We start from the raw sequence: 19,556 nt of genomic DNA, 5'->3' as shown, positions 1-19,556 counted from the left end.
TGTCCCACAATGACCTCAGCTAATTCCCTCAGCACTCTGGGGTGGAGATCCTCTGGACCAGCTGATTTAAATATGCCAAGTCCCTCCAGAAGTTCCCTGACTAGATCGTCACTGACCCTCAGCCTGGGTGCACCTCCCCTGGGGCCTGAGGGTGTCCCCTTGGGGGGGCTGATCCGGTCCCTGATCAGGAAAATGGAGGCAAAGAAGTTGTTAAATAGGTTAGCTTTGTCATCTGGTGTGACAACCAGATTTCCTAGTGTGTCTTGCAGGGGCCCCAAGTTACCCGGTACCTTGTTTTTGCCCCCTATGTATTTAAAAAAGACCTTCTTGTTGTCCTTGATCTGGGTAGCTAGTCCCAGTTCCATCTCTGCCTTGGCCTTCCTGACCACCCCCTGCAGCCCTGAGCAACTGCAGTATAGTCCTCACTGGTGATGGCCCCTCCCTTCCATTGGGTGTATGCCTCCCTTTTAGCTCGGAGACGTTCCCAGATACTTTTAGTGAGCCATGGTGGCTTTTACACCCTCCTGCCCCCTTTGATCCGTGTTGGGATTACTTCCTTTTGAGCTTGAAGAATTGTCTCCTTGAGGAGCAACCACTTTTCTTGGACACCCGACTCCCTTCCCCTCCAGGACCTCAGTGCTTCCCCGACTAGTCTCCTTACCTCACTGAAGTCCGTCCTCCTGCAGTCTAGGGCTGCTGCCTTGCTGCAGGCCTTTGCCACCTTGTGCTGAATGGTGAATTCTGGCAGGCGATGATTGCTGTCGCCCAGGAGGTCATGCACCCACGACCCCCTCACCAGGTCATCGCCCGTGGCCAGCACCAGGTCCAACAGGGTGTCTCCCCTGGTGGGGCTGTGCGCCTCCTGGGTTAAATGGAGGTCCTGCATTTGGGCTAGGAACATACATGAGCAGTCAGATCTGGCTGACCGCTCTTCCCAGCAGATGTCTGGAAAGTTCAGGTCACCCATGATGACCACATCTTTTGATGTAACTACCTCCATGAGCTGACTTAAGAATTCCCGGTTTAGCTCTTCCCCTTGGTTGGGTGGTCTGTAGTAGACCCCACTGTTAAGTCCCTTTCCCCGTGACTGCCTTGTATTCTAACCCAGAGCACTTCAGTGTGCGCCTCCTCTGACCCTGTGCTACTTGATGAGGATGTGTATTCCTCCTTGATGTAGAGTGCCATACCCCCACCTTTCTTCCCTGTCCTGTCCCTCTTGCCCTTAATATTCACTGCGCAGTTGTGCGTTGTGTCCCGCCACGTGTCTATGAGCCCCACTATGTCTGGGTTGGTGTCAGCTAGCAGGAGGGTAAGTTCCTCCTGCTTGTTTCCCATACTACAAGTGTTTGTGTAGAGTCATTTGAGGCCTTCTGAAGATGCGTGCACTGGCCCCCTAATCTCAGGCTTGCCTTCGCCCCTGTTTCTTACCTGGGTATTTGTTCTGCTCGTAGGTCTAGGCTGGGCTGTACTTGTGGGTGCTGCTTGGTTTAGTGGTCCAAAGGCTTCCTCCGCCCTCGTCTTCCTCTTCCTCCGATGAGCCCAGTTTAAAGCCCACTGGAGGAGATCCTCCAACCTAGAAGAGAATACATGCTTACCTTTGGGGGAAAGTTGAAGCCCATCCCACCCAAGCATGTCTATTGTCCTGATGTGTGGGTCATTGTCTAGGAAGCCAAAGCCCTCCTCAAGACACCATTCCCAAAGCCACCATTTGGTCTCTGTGATGTAGGTCTCGTGTCATCTTCCATGTCTGCTCACTGGTAGGACAGAAGAGAATACCACCTGTGCACCTATCTCCCTCATGTAATAATGTAATTTTATTATATGTATTATGTTTTGTTTCTAACAGGTTTTGTGTCAAATTCCCTTTTAGCTTGCCTTACTACAATTTTACATTTGACTAGTCAAGACTTTTTTTTTATTTTTCTCGTTTGGATTTGACTTCCACTTTTTAAAAGAAGATTTTTTTTTTCTTTCATAGCCTCCTTTGCTTTGCCATTTGACCACTTGTTTGCTCCATTTCCTCTCTATATTGTTTTTATTTGCATATGCATTTACTGTGTCTCCCAATATGGTATTCTTAGGCAGTTCCCAGGCTGCTTGCTCCTTCTTTGGTGCCCCCTTTAATTTCCTTCTAACTAGCATCCTCATTTTTGCATAGTTTCCCTTTTTGAAGATAAAATATACTGTGGTAAATGGTTTGTTTCTTCTCTATCAACAGGGATGTCAAAGCCAATTACATTGTGCTCATTATCATGGTATCTCAGCCATACTTACTCCCTGTACCAGATCACGTACACACACTCTGAGCTTGATTCTCTCTTCTGCTTAACACCCTTTATGTTGTTTCAGCAGCATGGAGAAGGTGGCAACACACACAGTTAATTCTAGACGCTTCATGTAACAGTTGAAGACAAATATTTTTTTAGTTATTTATATAGGAGGGTATATGGTACATGTTCCAATGTGCCACCTCCTGAGAGATGTAAAAAGGAAAGCAACAAGGGAATAATTAAGTGACTGAGACTGTTCTTGTAAGCAAATGGAGTTCAGCACAAAATGGTTAGTAGAATTAGCCTGCTTCAACTGGAAGGGAAATGCAGCCTGCATGGAGTTGCATGCTAGTAATCTCAGAGCTGCATCTGTTTCTCTCTGCCTGATATAAAGAACCAGCTACTAAAAGACCATGCTGAGGAAAGCTCCTATTAAGGAACCAACTTATACTACATAGATCTTTGATGGCTATACAGTAGAAAGCAGGGAATTCTTTGACAGATGAGAAATTAGCTTCCTTTCTCTGAGAGAAGGGAGAAGGCCTTTTGCTATCCAGGGCTGGAGTGTATGCTGCGTGTTTGTGGACACATTATGTCAGTTTTCTTTTGCCTCTGACATCATGGTTGTGTATATAAGTACTAAGCTGACTTAAAATAAGGCAACATAACTAAACTGACTTAAGTTAAGCCATGTTGGAGCATACATACATATAGCTTCTTGACTGACATGGTGGCAGCCATCTTTTAAGCTAATCTGACTTAACTAATGTGCTCAAGATAATGCACCTTGGATGTGTATTATCTTGTACTGCATTTAAGTCAGTTCTGCTCCACATAGGTGTATATGCTCTGACAGTTAAATCAGCTTTAAAAAAGTGAAACCAGCATAGGTAAATGCATTTGTGTGCACCCCCTGTTGATACTATATAGCCTTCCTACTTCCTAGCCCCTCTAACACATGTATCTCTTGGACATCATTGGGTACATCATTGGCTCCTTGAGTTTTATCATCAAATCCATCACAATATGTCTGTCCATTTGATGCTGGGTGTGCTATACTTTGTGTACTAGGTTGAATACATATTTTCCTATTCAGTGAACAACTGCTTAGCTATGTTTGTAGGTAAAATTCTTGAAAAAATCTGTACATTCTCTCTAACATCTATAATATGTTTCTTGAATTAAAATTAAGCTTGTTTGACTCATTTAGTCTGGGCTACAAGCAGCTTTGTCCTGATGTAACTAGATTTGATAGGGGTGTGACTGTTATGTTGACATCATTTTACCAGTACAACCCATTGTGTAGAAGCAGCTGCAAAAGTAAAGGTTATTCTACTAGCTCTGTTGGTACAAGTACCTGTTTACTGATTTCATGTAGGTAGTCTTGCACTGCTATAAGTGTACTGACATAACTTAAGTAGTAGAATTTGGGGGGATTGACCAATCTTGTCTATGTGGACACCCTGAGAGAGAATAATCTGAATTAATTTTTGGAGAGGATTGTTAAACTGCTTTACAGCCTGTATTAGAACACTCTTAAACAGAAGTGACATTCATCTGATTTTGGAAACGAAGTAAGCCAGCTAAATCAAATAAAGGCCACTTGAATTCCAAATCTCATATTTACTGAAATCCAAGACAACTTTAAATTTAAGAAAACTCCCCAAAAATTAGATACTCTATGTCTAAGGTTATAAATTTGTTATAATTTTCCTTGTATAAAATCTAATTGGTGGAAGGTCATCTTAAATTTGTCCCGCCGCCCCCCACTACTGTGATGGAGAAAGCAGGGGTGGGTGTGATGGGCCAGATCCCTGCTCTGTGCTTGCCTACTCCCCTGCCCTTTGCCCTACCATGCCTGTGCTTGTCCCTCCTGCTATGTGCCCCCGGGCTGCCTGCCCCCCAGTCCACCTCTACCCCTGCTCCCCCCTGCAGCTTGCCCTTACACTCTTTGCCTCTCCCTGTACCCATTCATGTCCCTCACCCCCTGCCCCGCCCTATTTCCTCCTTACTTATGCGTGACTCCTGCTGCCTTAAAGAGAATTTGCTTTTTAAAAACCAGGTTCTGAATAAATGACCCAACTCCCACAAGCTGGACAACTCTGAAGAGCACTTTCCCTGTTGGGAGACATTAAGGGTGCACCGATTGAGATTTTGGGGGCCAATATCGATACGTGATATTTAAGGAGATATATCAGCTGATACCAGTCCAGTTTCTGATACAGCTGTCTCTAGCTGGTAAGTCCATGTGGTGGAAGGGGAGGGAGGAGGGAAGGGGCATGGGGGGGTGCAGATCAGCTCCCCTCGCAGTGAGGGAGGGGGCAGGGGCAGGGCCAAGTGCTGCCCAGGCAGGGCAGGAGGGTTGGCTCCACTGGGAGTTGGGGGGGGAAGCTCCCACCGCTACTTGCAACCCAGGAGGGCATGGGGGGTGGCATGTGCCCCGGATCTGTGTGGGGCAGTGTGGGGACAGGCTGCATCAGTGGGCAAGAGCTGGAGGTGTGTGGGGCTCTTCTCAGTGGGGGCTGGGCTCAGAGTGGGTGCCGACAGCACTGGGAGAGGACTGCAGCCACCCCAGATTTCACCGCAGCTCCGCTCCCAGCACTGTCAGCTGCCCAGCGCAGCCTGACTCAATGCCCCACATCTACCCACGCACCAGGAAGATCCAGGGTTACCCCAGGCAGCTGGTGGTGGCAGCACTGGGAGCGGAGCTGCGGCGAAATTTAGGGTGGCTGGAGCCCTCTCCTGGTGCCACCGGCGCCCACTCTGGGCCCAGCCCCCACTGAGAAGAGCCCTGGGCAGCTCCAGCTCAAGCCCACAGCTGCAGCCCACTCCGCCCTGTCCTGCACAGATCCGGGAGAACACACCCCCTCCCATCTTGCCCTCCTAGAGTGCAAGCAGCAGTGGGACCTGCCCCCACCCCCATGAGCCATGGCTCTATCCCATGCCCACCACGGCTGAGCAGTGCCTTCCCCCTCCCTCCCTCACCACAGGGACATTGATCTGCCCCCCACGCCCCCTTCTTCCTCCACACTGCAGTCTGGGCCATGCTTCTTTCCCTCTGCCCAGCCAGGTTGGGAATAGGCTTCCCTCATCCCTGAACATGCAACTGGTTCAGGGACAGATCATGCCTCCTCCCAACTGTGAGATTGGGCCACAGCCCTGTCCTCCCTTGAGGTCAGGCCATGTCCCTTCTTTGGGGCTGGATCAGGGCTGGGTCATGACCCTTCCTGCCCCGCCTACCACAGTGGGGCTGGGTTAGGGTTGGGCCAAGCTCCTTTTCCTGGTATGGCTGGATCAGGCAAGGCTGCCTCCCCCACTAGCCATGTGAGGCCAGATGGGGCCCTCCTGCACCTGCCCCAGTAGCCAAATTGGGTCTACTGGCTAGATCTGGCCCACAGAGGGATTGGGCACTGCCCATCTAGCCCATCAGACAAACAGGTTGAGGACCACTAATTTAATTCATTTGAAGAGGATGAGCACCTTCATTTTCAACCTACATATGTTCTGACCCTTAATTTATACAGTTATGGAATGCCCTTCCTTGACTTCCTTCTTCCACTTGGACAAGTACATGAGTAGGCCAGAAGAAGGCTGTTTCCTGACTCACCTGTATTATTCTTGTTCTCCTCCACTCACTCCATATCTGAAAATGTTCCTGTTAGAATTGCATGGTTATTTATTGTGAATTTTTTGCCTTCATCATGAAGGCAAGTGTGTTCATTTTCTTAGAAGAAATAGGCAACATTCAGTGCTTAAGTGCATGTGTGCAGCTCCCATTGGAGTCCTCTGAGGGCAAACATCACTGCTTTGTTTGGTTTTATGGATTGTGGTGTCAGGTGATTTAAGAGCTAATAGCTTATTCTGTCTAATTCTACAACACAGTGGAACTGTGGTTCTGGGGTGGTCTTGTGCAATCCACTTGTGGATGGGTACTTGCTTAGACTAACAGAAGTGATTTTTGCACAGTAACTCTTTCCAAAGCACCTAAATGTTATGTCTTTTCACAATGTTAAAGGACTTTTTAAGTGGAATGTGTTGTGACAGAGGACAATTGAGTGTGTCAGGGGTATCATTAACATGCTAGCTGAGGTGCAGTGCTTCTATATTTCTTCTCTAGCTATGCTATTGACTTGAAACTGTCAGAGGAGAATTTAAAAGCTGTCTAGGGAAATGGAAACCCTTTTCCCATACATTTCAATTGATTTGAAGTCAATGGGACTGTTTTGATCAGTGATTTTTAACCAGGTGCTGCAGCACTCTGGGGTGCCCTGAAAATCTTTTTTAAGGGTGCTGTGGGGTACAAACACCTACACATGATTCTCAAGATAAACCCAGTGATTTTAAATAGGAATACGTATTGTCAAGTGCATTCTGAACTGTTGTGGTCTGTCTTAGTTCTTCGCAAAAGAAGAATTGTGCTATTATTTTTCCCTAATCAAAAAATGAATGAAAGGTAAGAGCTGGCATTTTCTGAGGATGTGCCTTGAGTGTAATGAGAGGTTGCCTTGAGTCTGAAAAAAGGTTGAAAATGACTGACTTACATCAATAAACAAACAATCCCAAAGAATTAGGACATTGTGTCATTCTCAAAACACTTTCCCCCTCACAGGTAGCTTTAGTTTGTAGAAATACTGAGCTGAATCCTGAGGTCTTCACAGAGAGGAAAAACATGTCCTGCAGTTAATTTGTCTGCTGTAGGATTTGACTGTGGTTTCTTTTCTTTTTAAAAGCATGCTTTAAAAATAGTGAAAGGAACACAAGCTTCCATCAAATGCAATAATGCAAAATGTTTAAGTTAATTGAAATTAGAAAATCGCTAGACAAAGCAATTAGGAACATATTCTGAAACTCATCAACAATTCAAGTGGCCAGATGCCATGCTTGAAATCTCCTTTTGGGCTGGGTGGGAAAGGAATCTTTGGACAACAGAAAAAAACACTCTGAAAATGGAAGTGGTCTAGGAAAGCGACTATGTTTAGGTGGTGTCTGCATTGGAGATTGCTTTGCTAACTATTGATACCCAAGCTAGCTCTATTAGCTCAGGTACCAGAAGTAGTATAGCATTGCAATGCCTTGCCCAGGCTAACTTATGTGCTTGGTAGCTGAGCTAGCTTCGGTAACATTATGCTGCATTGCACTATGAAGTGTCGATACACCCTTAGAACAGAGTTCTCTGCCCAGAGAAGTATGGAGACTCCGCTTGCTTGGTTTGCTTGCTGTAGGTTATAGCTTTAACCCTGTTTTATTTGAGGCCGAAGTTGGGGCAATTTAGCTCACTTGTATTGCTACAGAACAACAGTTAAAAGGTATGCTTGTCCATACCAAGTGGACTTATTTCCCTGCGAACCTATTCCACCCTGTTCAGAGTCTCTGAAAAACTATTAATTCAAAAGTACATTTTTATGACTTTTAATCTAAAAGCTAAGGTGATGGCATGTTACCAAATTATAAACAATAATGGTTTCTAGGGACTTGAGCAGAGTGGAATTCGACTGCAGCTAGGGGGGCTAACTCTACTTAGGCACCTAATAGGTGGAATGGAATCTGGTCTTGTATCATCATGCGCATGTGTAAAAGAGTAACATGCACAGGCAAGCTTAACTGTAACATTTCCTAAGTTTTGAGTTTTTGACTTCTATTACCTTACTAAATTCCTTTCAGTACATATTTTTGCGTGATATAAAGCATATACAGCCTGTTCTCTAAGTCAGTGATGCTCACAGTTTTGGCCCCATGGGCCAGATAAATGGCATGGGGCTGGTCCACAGGCCAGATCAGGCCCCACGCACTGGGACTGGGCCCCAGGGGCCCTGTACCGCCTCTGCCCAGCCCCCACCTGGCCAGTATTGGGTTCCAGGAGCCCTTCACCACCTCCACCCTGCCAGGATCTGGCTCCTGGGACCCCACACTGCCCCCACATGCCCTGCCACTGCTGGGGTCAGGCTGTATTTGCCCAATCCAGTATGCATGCCCATGGTCTCTGGGGCTTCCCACAGCTCCATGGGGAGCCCTACAAGACAGAAGTTATGGTGGTGGGGCTACATTTGGCCTGCAGGCCAGGAATTGAGCACTCTTCTGCTAAACCATCTGGGAAGCAAGAGCCTTTGGGAAATGTGATGAGAATTGTTTTTCTGGCAGAGGACCACAATGGTTTTACCTTTAATTATTTTACTTGATCCCAAAAACAGAAAATAGCTACTGAATTGATGTTACACCTCCAGTACTTCTTTCCTGCATATTCTCATTTACATCAATGGAACCACAGCTGTGAATAAAATTAAACATCTGTTTAAATGTTTGTAGGTCCAGGGCATTTTTGAACCTCAAGGACCACCTTTGCTGTGGGCCTGCTCCAAAGCCCATTAAAGTCAATAGGGCATTTTATATTAGCATTAAGAGGTTTTGAACAGGTCCCTATGTTGTAGGTTTGCTATGAAAGGAAGTGTAATGCACATTCCTCACTGCATGCAAATAATCTGAGACTTGAATTGTACTTTGAGCAGAATACAGCTTTATGTGGAGGCCTGTTATATTATCTTGTATGCTCATTTGAGGATTCCTTTTTATCCCATTGTTGCTTCTACTTAATCTCTTATTTTTCTTTCTTAGGTGAATGAAATTTACCATGATGAATCCTTGGGTGTCCACATCAATGTGGTGCTGGTGCGAATGATAATGTTGGGTTATGCAAAGGTAAAAAGGTGTTTGACTGAACTCTTCATTGTAATACTTTTCATAATTGCCTTTACTTGTAAATTAGTTTAGGAGCTGTGAGTGCTTCTGGATTCAGAGCTGTAGAGACTAGAAGTTGTAATGCCTAGGGCAACTTTCTGAGAAGGCTCATTCAATCTGAAGTTCAGGCTTAGTCTGATGAACGTACTCTTAACTGAGGCTTCAGGCAAGGTGCATTTTTTAATGTTGATACATAACTGATTACAGAGCTGCATCCAAACTATTTTATCATAGATCAGCTGGAAGATGATTGTAATTTTTGTCTCCACAATGCTAAGTGTATTCAAACTATTTGGAGGCTCCTTAAGCAGTATATCTTTGTACTGTGGTACCAAGCCTTTTTATTTAAATGCTGCTTCACAATATCTGTTCTGGACTTGATTGCTTCAGATGGTGCCTGGAGGGTGCCTCTCATTTGCATCCCCTGTAATCAATAAATGGCAGATGTGACTATGAAGTAGCATACCCCAAGCAGAGAACAGGCTAGGAACCCAATCAGTGGAAGCTTTGTAGAAGATTCTCCTAGTTTAGAACTGTCCAACTTCTAAGCAGTCATGGGCCTGCAGGTCATACTAGCAGGGGCTGCTCACTCAGCAGGCCACATCAGTGGGGTTGTGGGCTCCTAGGCTGCATGCTACTGGCCACATGCTCTATTGGATATTGTACCTGTGTTCTCCCTGCCACTCGCTGCAGTGTATGCCCATGTGCTATACTGCCCTGTGGGGCGGATACAGAATGCAAAGCTGAAAGAAGGAGCCTGAGCCAAGACACTGGCTAGTAAAGCAGCCAAGGCATCAGGAGAGGTTGTGGCCAGATGGGAGCCTGGGGGCTGCAATTTAACCTCTCACATGTCACATACAGCCCACAGGTTGCCATTTGGACAGCCCTGTCCTAGTTGGTGCATCTCCTGGGTATACAGTCTGTGTCTTTACCTTGCCGATGCCACCCAGTTTGGAGGCTGAGAGAAGACCCCACTGGCAGAAAGGGGCTTGCAGATGCCTTGCATCTCTGTAACATCTTCGTGGCCAAGCTTTGTTCCATCAGAGCCTCTGCCAGCAAAAGCCCTTAGGAAATCCAGCCAGTTACTGTAAAAGCAAATGATATTGTCTTCATTGACAAGGGCAATATGCCAGTGTAACCTCTTCATAGGGATCATTAGAAAGATATTTCCTTTCCAAAAGAAATATTGGGCCCCTTCCTACTCTGCCCCAAGTAATCCTTATAATACTGTTGACTCGAATTTTGCTGTTAAAAAGCAATCAGAGTGTGTTGCTATAAATGCTTATTAAATTATTCAGGCCTAAAGGAAGCATCTGGCTTTGTCCTGTAGTGGAGATCACATACTTCCATTTTAAATAGGACATTAAACTTGGGTAATAGAAGAGGCCATTTCAGTGTTTTCTTAATGGTTAAATATGATCACTTTTCCATTGACCACATAGTGTGTGTGTGTGTGTGTGTGTGTGTGTGTGTGTGTGTGTGTGTGTGTGTGTGTGTGTGTGTGTGTGTGTGTGTGTGTAATGTAACAAGAATTGCCCATGGACCAGATTCTCATATAGTGTAAAGCAGCACAGACTCCTTGGGGCTAGAATTATTTTTGCACCAATTGAAGCTCTGCCCTGTATGTTTTTATCATTTCATCTCCACTTTCAGATTACTGCAGGCTGAATGTGTCCCTGCACTTAATCTTAACTGAGGGGCTTGTTCACTTCGCGCAGCTTATAATGTAAGCAGATCCCAGCTGTGTGATTTCAAATGTCCTAATTTAGTAATTATTTTGTTTGTTTGTCCTGCATATAACATGTTTCATATGAAAAAGCCCCTATAATATAAATGCTTCTTATGATATGTACTAAAAAGTTCCCTCCCACACCAGCCAACTAACTGCCCTAACACCCTGCTGTTAAACAAAGGTAGCAGTTGGGAGAGAGCATCTTGGGAAGGGAGACATTTCAAAGAGCAGTTGGAAGAGGACATCTTGGGAAGGGGGACATCATTAGATTAAGGGTCCTGATGCCAGACTGTCCTGCTCTCTGTGTAGGCCTGGACACCTGGGCAAAGCCTGTGTAAAATGTCTTCACTCTGATCTGGGTTTTTTGGTGAGACCTTTTATTGGGCCAACTGTATAGTAGGGAGACATCACTGATGAGTGATGACCAATCAGTTATGTCTTCAGAAAATCCACCATATCATTTGGAACAGCAGAAGAACAAACACCAGTGTTTTGGCTCAAGCAAATACCACTAGCATTGAAGTCATGTTTCTGTGGCACCAGCTCCACTGGACAGGACATGTCATAAAGATGCCTGACAACAGGCTCTCAAAATAGGTGCTGTTCTCCCAATTCACTGATGGTCACTGTGCTAGAGAATCATAAAGAAGTAGGGCTGAAAGGGACCTCCAGAGGTCATCTAATCCAAACCCCTGCCTGAAGCAGGATCATCCCTTTCCAAACCATTCCATTCAACCATAATGTAAACTATGTAAGACAAACATCAACCCTGACACAAAACAGACCTATCACCTTAACTTGTAAAGTTAAGCAGTAAAGCAGGGGAACCACTGCAGCCAACCTCTTGCTTTTATATGTTGTCAATATATGCTCAAGAAATCCCAGGTAGAGGGCCACAACCCCACTACAGAGGAAGGCAGAACTCCCTGCAGTCCATACAGTCTGACCATGGGGTAAAATTCCTTCCTTGACCCAAAATATGGTGATTGGTCTGACCCTGAGCAGAGGGGCAAAGCCCTGTAGCCAAGAACCTCTGGCTTTGGCCCCAGCAAAAGCACTGGCACACCCTAGTCAAAGTCCCCAGCTTTGGCTGTAGCTAACACCCAATGCCTCTGAGGAAGACTTAAAAACACTCAACCTATGTAGCAGAAGTGGGATAGAGGGGACATACGGGGGCAACCAGCAAAGCCCTGAAGCATGGGAAATACCCATAGTAGAATGTAGGAATAGCTTTGCCTAGATCACCTCCAGCTGGTGGCTGTCAAGAATTGCAATATTAATATCAATACCTGGGAGACTCAAGCACTGAATTGTCCCAAGTGGCAATGTGATGTACAGGAAGACATAAATTATTTTGAGCAAACTTGCCTTACTATGAAGGCAGATTATGAGAGATAGATAGAAGAAAGGGAAAGATGTCACACCAGGTTGTGGGTGGCCAGGTCTTGGGCAACTCAGAAATCAAGATGCCAACTGGGGTTGGAATAAGCAGATTACAGGGCAAGCCAGGTCAGAAAGTCAGGAGGTGAATCTGAGAACAGGGTTTAGGAGTAGGCTGAATCTGGAAGCCAGGGGATCAGCAAGAGGGTGGAGTCAAAGAGTAAGGTTGGTCAAGAAGCCAGTAAATTGAACAGAGCGCATTCTGGTTGAGCCCTGTTATCCAGACACTTTCTGTTTTCTGTGAGGGGACTTATATGGTGGAGATGAAGGGTCAGCTGACCCTAACCAGCCACTCAAGTGACAGGCAAGCCTTGCCCAGGATGGGTGGTTAGCTGTAGGGTGACAGGCTGGGATGAGTGGCCATATCAGTCAGGCTGAGGCCCCATGACCTGACAAGAGTGGTGACCTGACATTGGCAGCATCTACTCCTTCATCTTAGAACTATTTGCTATATGTACAATCAATGAGGTTGGCCCTCATCAGTCACATCCATATTCACTGATGACTTCCTTGTGTAATGGTAGACTGTCATCCTTGTATGGAAGAATGCCAATGACTATAGCAGGGAGAGATGATAAACAAGCTTTCAGACACAAAATATGCTTCCTCAGAAGTGGGGAGTTAACTCCATATGTAAAAGAAAACAGGCACCTAAGGAAGTGGAAAAGGGCTGTAAACTAGGAGCAAAGAAAAGCGATAAGAAGTAACCTCAAAGGAAGAGAAATTTAGATAACCTAAATATGTCATTATCTAGCGGCTTTTCACAGCCCCGTTGTAAGCAGTTGACTGAAGACCAGAGAAAAAGGCCTTGAGTGTAGATATCCTTAATAAACTGTAGTAGAACACATCTCCTTACCAATAGAGAAAAGGGGTGGCCTGAAATGAGGTGGAGAAACTTGGTTGGTTGCTCAAGGAGCAGTTCCCCAAGGCAAAATAACTGTTTTAAGCTGCCAGACTCCCAATTCCAAGGAACACACAGGACAAGGCTCTGGGTTTTAATACATTGTTTGTTTAGTCCATCAGCTTGATCGAAAGGGGAAACCCATCAAGAAGCCTGGAAAATGTTTGCCGTTGGGCATATCAGCAGCAGAAGTCGGACCCTAACCATTCTGAGCACCACGATCATGCCATATTTTTGACCAGGCAGGATTTTGGGCCAGCTGGTATGCAAGGTAATGCAACCAATTTACATTAGAAATATGTATTATTTTTTTAATAATACATGCCAGTGTGCCAACCCCATAGCATCAGAAACTGGCATGAGATACAGGGGAATACCCATTTTTATACCGAATATCATAGGGGTTGGGATCACAGGCCTAAGGGAGGGAACAGGTAAAAGATACAAAAACATCAACAACTATAGTAATATACACTCAGTACTTTAATTTCCCTCCTCACATCGCCAGAGGTGCCCCCAGAGAAGCCTTTAGTTCTGGAGACTCAAACAGCTGAAGCCTCCAGCTGCCTCCCAGTTTGAATCCAGCTCCTTCAGTCCACAGCCCTGGCTGATCAAGCCAGTAGGATCCTAAGCTCCACTGTGCACTTTATGTAGATCTGACTCGTCTTCATGCGCAGGGGTTGCAAACACTGTTCACGTCTCATTCGGGCCATAACTTCTGGTTCCTGCTTGCTTTCCTGTCCCACCCCCAAGCCCCTTGGGGTTTCTGAGATTTATAGTCCATATTAGCCATCCTCAAGGCTCTGCAGTCTGCACCTTGGTTTCATCTGCTATTACACACATTATTCATTACACCAAGAAAGGGGATAAAGAAAGATTGGAACATGGCATTGGTTTGACCTTCAAAAAATAGAATGTGCAGACTCTATGTGGTTTTCTGATTAAATGTAAACCATGAGGAGGTGACCTGGAAATGTGCCATCTCTGCTCTCTAACTTTTCTATTCAGTGCAAGCAGTTGTTTCCATTTCCTCAGCTCCAGTCAGTAATACAGTGGGATGAACAGATTGTAACAAAAGGTTTTATTCAGAACCAGAACATGACTGGCCTCTGCGCAGGTCATGAAGAGGCAAGCAAATGAACTTCCTTCTCCTTCTAGTGTTCTTGTTGTTCCTGCTTTTCACTAAGGAGCAAAATGCCAAAACAGGTATCAAGGAGATGAGAGCTATGGCTTTATCTTCCTGTAGCAGTGGTCTGTGAAGCAGTACAACAAAGACCTAGGGAGACAGTTCACTGCATTCAGGAATATGCTTGCGGTGAAAAGTATACCCACATCTTTGGTCCTGGGCACATGCTTCTTCTCTAGGCTTGCCAACCCTGCCAGCACACATCAACATTATAGAGCCACGCACAGCTCATATCTGTATGTAACCACTTCCACAGAGGCACTGCAGTTACCTGTGTTTGGGATTTTAAGGACATATACCAAGGCTCTTAGCACTTCACTGATTTGAGTTTCTTCAGATTGGCATACAGATTGTGGCAAATCATCTCTCTAACCCAGGCTTCTGGGTAACAGTTACCTGAGGCACTTCTGGGTCTCCAGACTTCTTGCCTCTGTCTCTTCCAGCTGGTGAAAAAGTGATTGATCTATCAAAAAAACTTGCTTGTCACTTCACTGTTAGAACCGGATGCTGGGAGACAGTATGGGGAGTGGCAAAGGTGTCAAGATGGGATAAACACCTTGGAAGGTGGCAGCAGATCTTGGGAAGGGGTTTGTTCATGCTAGATGCCAACATGGTAGATTTGAGATGGTTTTGGCATGCTGCAGTCACTGTAGATATTCTGTACAGAGTCTGGCACAGTGCAGTGAACTCATCTTCTTGACAACATGGAACAAGTAATTGTGGCTCCAGAACTCAAGTTCTGAGTGAGGAAACCGGCCCTTCATGGAGCTGGGCGAGGAATGTGCCTGGAATATCAATGCCAGAACATGAAAATGAGGGAGGCCATGCTATTCCAGGAGTGGGTTGCTATTGCTATCTCAAAGAAGGCTTCTCCAAGCTCTGATAGGGCTGGGCTATTTGGTTTAGTGTTGATGAGCCAACCACTACTGCTGTGTAGTAGTGGAGTTTTGTCAGGTGATTTCATACTGTGATTGAATCATAAATAATAGAGATGGTTAAGTATGTTGAAAATAACAGACTTTGAGAAAATGGGATTCCCAGACAGATATTAATAAAACGGAGCCCAAGGCTATTTATTACCATCCAAAAGAAGTTCATCAGTCTATTCTCCAAGTCTGCTAGAGACTCAGACATTTGCAGCTGACCAAATCTCATCCTGTAGCAGGGAAATGGGCAGCTGATTGTTGCTTTACATTGTATTCGTCAGAGGAAAAGATAGAGAGAGGTAGTTAGCAATGTTAATCTGAAGAAATCAGGCAGAAGGCAGGACAGGTTAGGGTAGCACCTTAGAAACTAACTAGTTTAGGGACACATGAGCTTTCATAGGCAAAGTCTGTCAACTAGTCTTAGAGACGTTAATCTCTAAGAGACAAAGATGTGAGGATAACTGTCGTTGGCTCATCTAGTTAATAACGTAAACAGAAAAACTCAAACTTTATTGCTCTCAACAGGATATGCCCCTGTCACTGGCATGTGTCATCCTGTGAGAAGCTGCACTCTCAACCACGAGGATGGGTTTTCTTCAGCTTTTGTAGTCGCCCATGAAACTGGTCATGTGTAAGTCTGACTATTAAATCCTGAGTAACGTCAAGTTTAGGGTTTATTTTCTTGTTTGCATATTTCTCTTTGGGTTCTATCTATGCCAGATTTCTAAACCAGTATATTTCCATTCTACTCCTTTGTATTGCACAGGAGATTTAAGTAATGAAGAATAACTAGAATAGGAATCCCTTGAAAACAATATAATGGATTTTAATACTTAAAAATGGAAAGCCATGAAAAATCGTGTATCCCACAGTTGGATTTGGCATGCATCAGAAAACAATGGTGCGTTGAGTCTGCTACAACTGTTTCAGCAAAAGGTCCTCATTAGCTAGCTGGCTGAATTTATGACAGGCATTGAAGGTCTGACTGTGTAAATATGCATGCAACTGTGGGCTCCCAAACAGCTGAACAAATAGTCCCCTATTATTTAATAGAGCATCTGTTTTACAGTATCAAAAACACAAGACCACCTCATATTCTAAATAGATTTTGATTTATTAGTTGAAAATAAAATGAGCAAAGCATAAATGAAACAAGATTTATGGACCTGTCTGCCTTTTCCAAATTATTTTGGTGTTACTGGAAAAGTCCAATTAAGGAGCAGGCATTCTCGCTCAATGCTAAAAATTAAATCCTTTGCTAACACACCTGTATAGCCATATAAAATGCCTCCTCAGCTCCTCCCTTTTGTGTATGAATTATGCATGTAGTGCAACCTCTATCTGTTCTTTGTTGCAGGCTGGGAATGGAGCATGATGGGCAAGGGAACAGATGTGGGGATGAGACAGCAATGGGGAGTGTCATGGCTCCCTTGGTGCAGGCTGCATTTCATCGTTACCACTGGTCGCGCTGCAGTGGCCAAGAACTCAAACGATATATACAGTAAGAACCTGATCACACAGAACAGGAGTGATGCTGCCAAAAACATGGCAGTCCATCTTGTCATTCAGTATCTTGGGGCTTTCTTTTGCTGTGCAGAGCAGAAGGGAGAGAGAAAATCCCAGCACAAAATAGTCAGAAAGTGACACAGTCCTCTGAACCCTGTCACCTACTTACTGGAGAGGCCCCTCTTGCAAATACAATGAAACAGGGGGCCCCAGAGGCTTCAGAGAGGGTGCCAGGCTGCAGAAAGAGTGGAGCCTTTCTGTATGGCATGCTGCCCTTGCAGTTCAAAGGCTGTGGTTACAGCACTGCCATCCTTTCCAATGTATGACATGCATTCCCCAATTAGGAGCAGCTTATAGGAGCTGTAATGCCTAGCTAATGGCAGTGAGTCTCCTGAAGGGTTGTAAGGTCTGATACTGTTCTGGCTTTTTGATTCTTTCTATACTGGAGGGAAGAGTACACCAGCCTGAATTTGTGTTTAAAATGAGTAGATTTGAGGCAACTGTGGTGCTTCATAATTTTCAAGTTTAAAATTGGGATTCAGTCCCAAAGGGCATCCGAGTGCATCTGCTTTTTAAGCCACAGCAACAGATTCACTATATGCTTCCTCCCAGCAGTACTGCTTGCTAAAACTCCCCCGCCCCACAGCAATGTCACTTTTATCTGGTGATTCCTTTTACAAGAACGAAGTCAAGAGCAGCAGATCCTCATTAAGGCTAAGTACAGACATTCATGGGTGTTAGAGGGAGGCTAGATCAGGTTCAAAATGGTCATTTGATTTAACTTAACTCACCCTGATGCGAACCTTAGACTCAGACCCATCTCAGTGATTGGGAACTGAATCTAAAGTTATAACAGTACAGAAGTTCCACGCACACAGACTGGTCTAAAAATGGCTGAACCTGATATAAGATAGACCTGGATCCATTAGTACCAGATTTACCTGATCTAGGTTAGACTGGGACATGGCACTTCTGTACAGTTATGTTCTCAGCCCTGGGACTAGGAAAGCCAAGCCACTGGCTCCAGCCCCAGGGCTGTACTTTTCCTATCCCTGCCTCCCCGGCACTAGACTGTTTTTAACCCCCTGCCCCTCCCTGCCATGGACCAGCCAGCATCCCCCACGCTACTCCCATTTTATCAGTCACCTGTTTTATCAGCATTCACTGCTGCTGGGAACTGAGCAAATAAGTCCCAGTGGGGATAGGGGAGGAGGAATGGAAGTATAGGTTTGCTGGTGGGCTGTGGAGAGCTAAAAATAGCCCCTGGTTCCCCCCCATGCAAGCCCCCCATATCCCACCAAACCATCCGGGACCCCAGAAACCCCCTACAGACCCCACATGCCCCCACTACCCCCTAGACCGATCCTGCCTGTCCCCACATTCCTCCCGCAGGTGAAATTCACTTCTGTGGAGAGGACCCAGCACTATTGCAATGTCTCCCTTGAGTCCTGTGTCAACTCAGAGGCATTCAGTGTATCACAGGCTTTTCTGCTGGCTCCTACCACTGTGAATGTAGTAGTCCTGAAGTAAAAATGCTTGCTGTTTGCTTTGAAAGACTTCCCTTGCATGCTGTGGACCTGAGCCAGAGCTCCTGGAAGTCAGTGGAAAGACTCCTAGTTGACTTCAACTAGTTTGGATTAGGTCCTCTGCCAAAAGCAGTACGCCAACTGAAGTACAGTGATACACTGCACTGTAGTGCTGAATTTCGGCCCAAAGCTGGTGAGTGGTTGTTGCTCTTTTGGGCTGATGCACAAGTTTGAGTGGCATGAAAAATTGCCAGACGTATTTCCTGCAACAAGAGTACAGCATCTAGGATTTTTGTCAATCGAAGCATCTGAGAGTCCCCAGCCCTGAGATTCATCTTGCAGTGGGTAAGTGGGCACGCATTAGAGACTGTTCCTGTCCCAACCTATATACACATGACAGACAAAGGTTGGGGGAAAAGGAGTATTGATTTACTCTCCTGTTCACTTAGAGCCAGATTTTATTCCACTTATTAGATGTCCAAATGTGATCTAGTTTCACCCTGTTCTCAAGTCCCTGAAAAAGCATCAGTGCATCTACTTTTCTATTGCATTATCATCTTAGCCTTAAGACTAAGTCACAGAAGCAGAGAGAACCATTTCACATTTTGTACTACTGGTTTTTCAGGCACTCAAACAGGGTAGATAGGATTGGTCTGAGGTATCTAAGTTCACCCTAGACATCTAACAGATGGAATAGTAACTGTTGTGGTGGGAGCCCATTCAACTGGATGAGAACAAGTAGCAATAACCTAACTAGTAAAAAATATATATGTTCTTAAGTATTTATCTTTTCATTACTTGCATTTATCTTTTCTCAGCTCTTATGACTGTCTCCTTGATGACCCTTTTGAACATGATTGGCCCAGACTTCCTGAATTACCAGGCATCAATTATTCTATGGATGAACAATGCCGTTTTGATTTTGGTGTTGGTTATAAAATGTGCACAGCGGTATGTAAAGATTAAGTCATTATTCTGAAGATTGAAATCAATTTCACTAGTTACCATCTGGCTATTTTCAGTAGCTACTATATATGTATATATTTTAATCCAACAATGAAGGAAGTGACATTGAATGATTAAAGGCAGAGTGAGAAATATGTATGCAAATATAACCCTGTTGCCTTTTCTGATTTAAAAGTCTAGTGGGCCTGCCTCATGCCAATGGTGATAACTGAGAGGCCAAAGTTAAAAGTAAAACTATTTTTAAACAGCTACTGTGGTCTTTCCCACAGCTCTTTGTTCTCCTTTGTGTGTCTGTTCCCTCCTCTGTTCTCAAGCTCATGATAAAAGTACTAGAAGAGCAGTGTATTGCTCCCTTATGGAGTTGGCATCAG

General features: G+C 45.1%; 1 protein-coding gene across 1 annotated transcript in view; it reads left to right on the top strand.

Moving 5' to 3' along the window:
• ADAMTS3 (ADAM metallopeptidase with thrombospondin type 1 motif 3) overlaps positions 1–19,556 on the top strand; it is a 277,324-nt gene that overhangs the window by 222,317 nt on the left and 35,451 nt on the right. The window contains exons 6-10 of the mRNA XM_019533972.1: positions 8,880–8,963; positions 13,190–13,346; positions 15,713–15,818; positions 16,545–16,688; positions 19,038–19,170. Of these exons, the coding sequence (XP_019389517.1) occupies positions 8,880–8,963; positions 13,190–13,346; positions 15,713–15,818; positions 16,545–16,688; positions 19,038–19,170 (624 nt within the window). The remainder of the gene's footprint in view (positions 1–8,879; positions 8,964–13,189; positions 13,347–15,712; positions 15,819–16,544; positions 16,689–19,037; positions 19,171–19,556) is intronic.

This window comes from Crocodylus porosus, unplaced genomic scaffold, assembly GCF_001723895.1.
Source record: "Crocodylus porosus isolate Cpor-Errol unplaced genomic scaffold, CroPor_comp1, whole genome shotgun sequence".
Classification (NCBI taxonomy): Eukaryota; Metazoa; Chordata; order Crocodylia; family Crocodylidae; genus Crocodylus; species Crocodylus porosus.
Note: the sequence above shows the minus strand (reverse complement) of the source record. Positions and strands in the feature narration are given on the sequence as shown.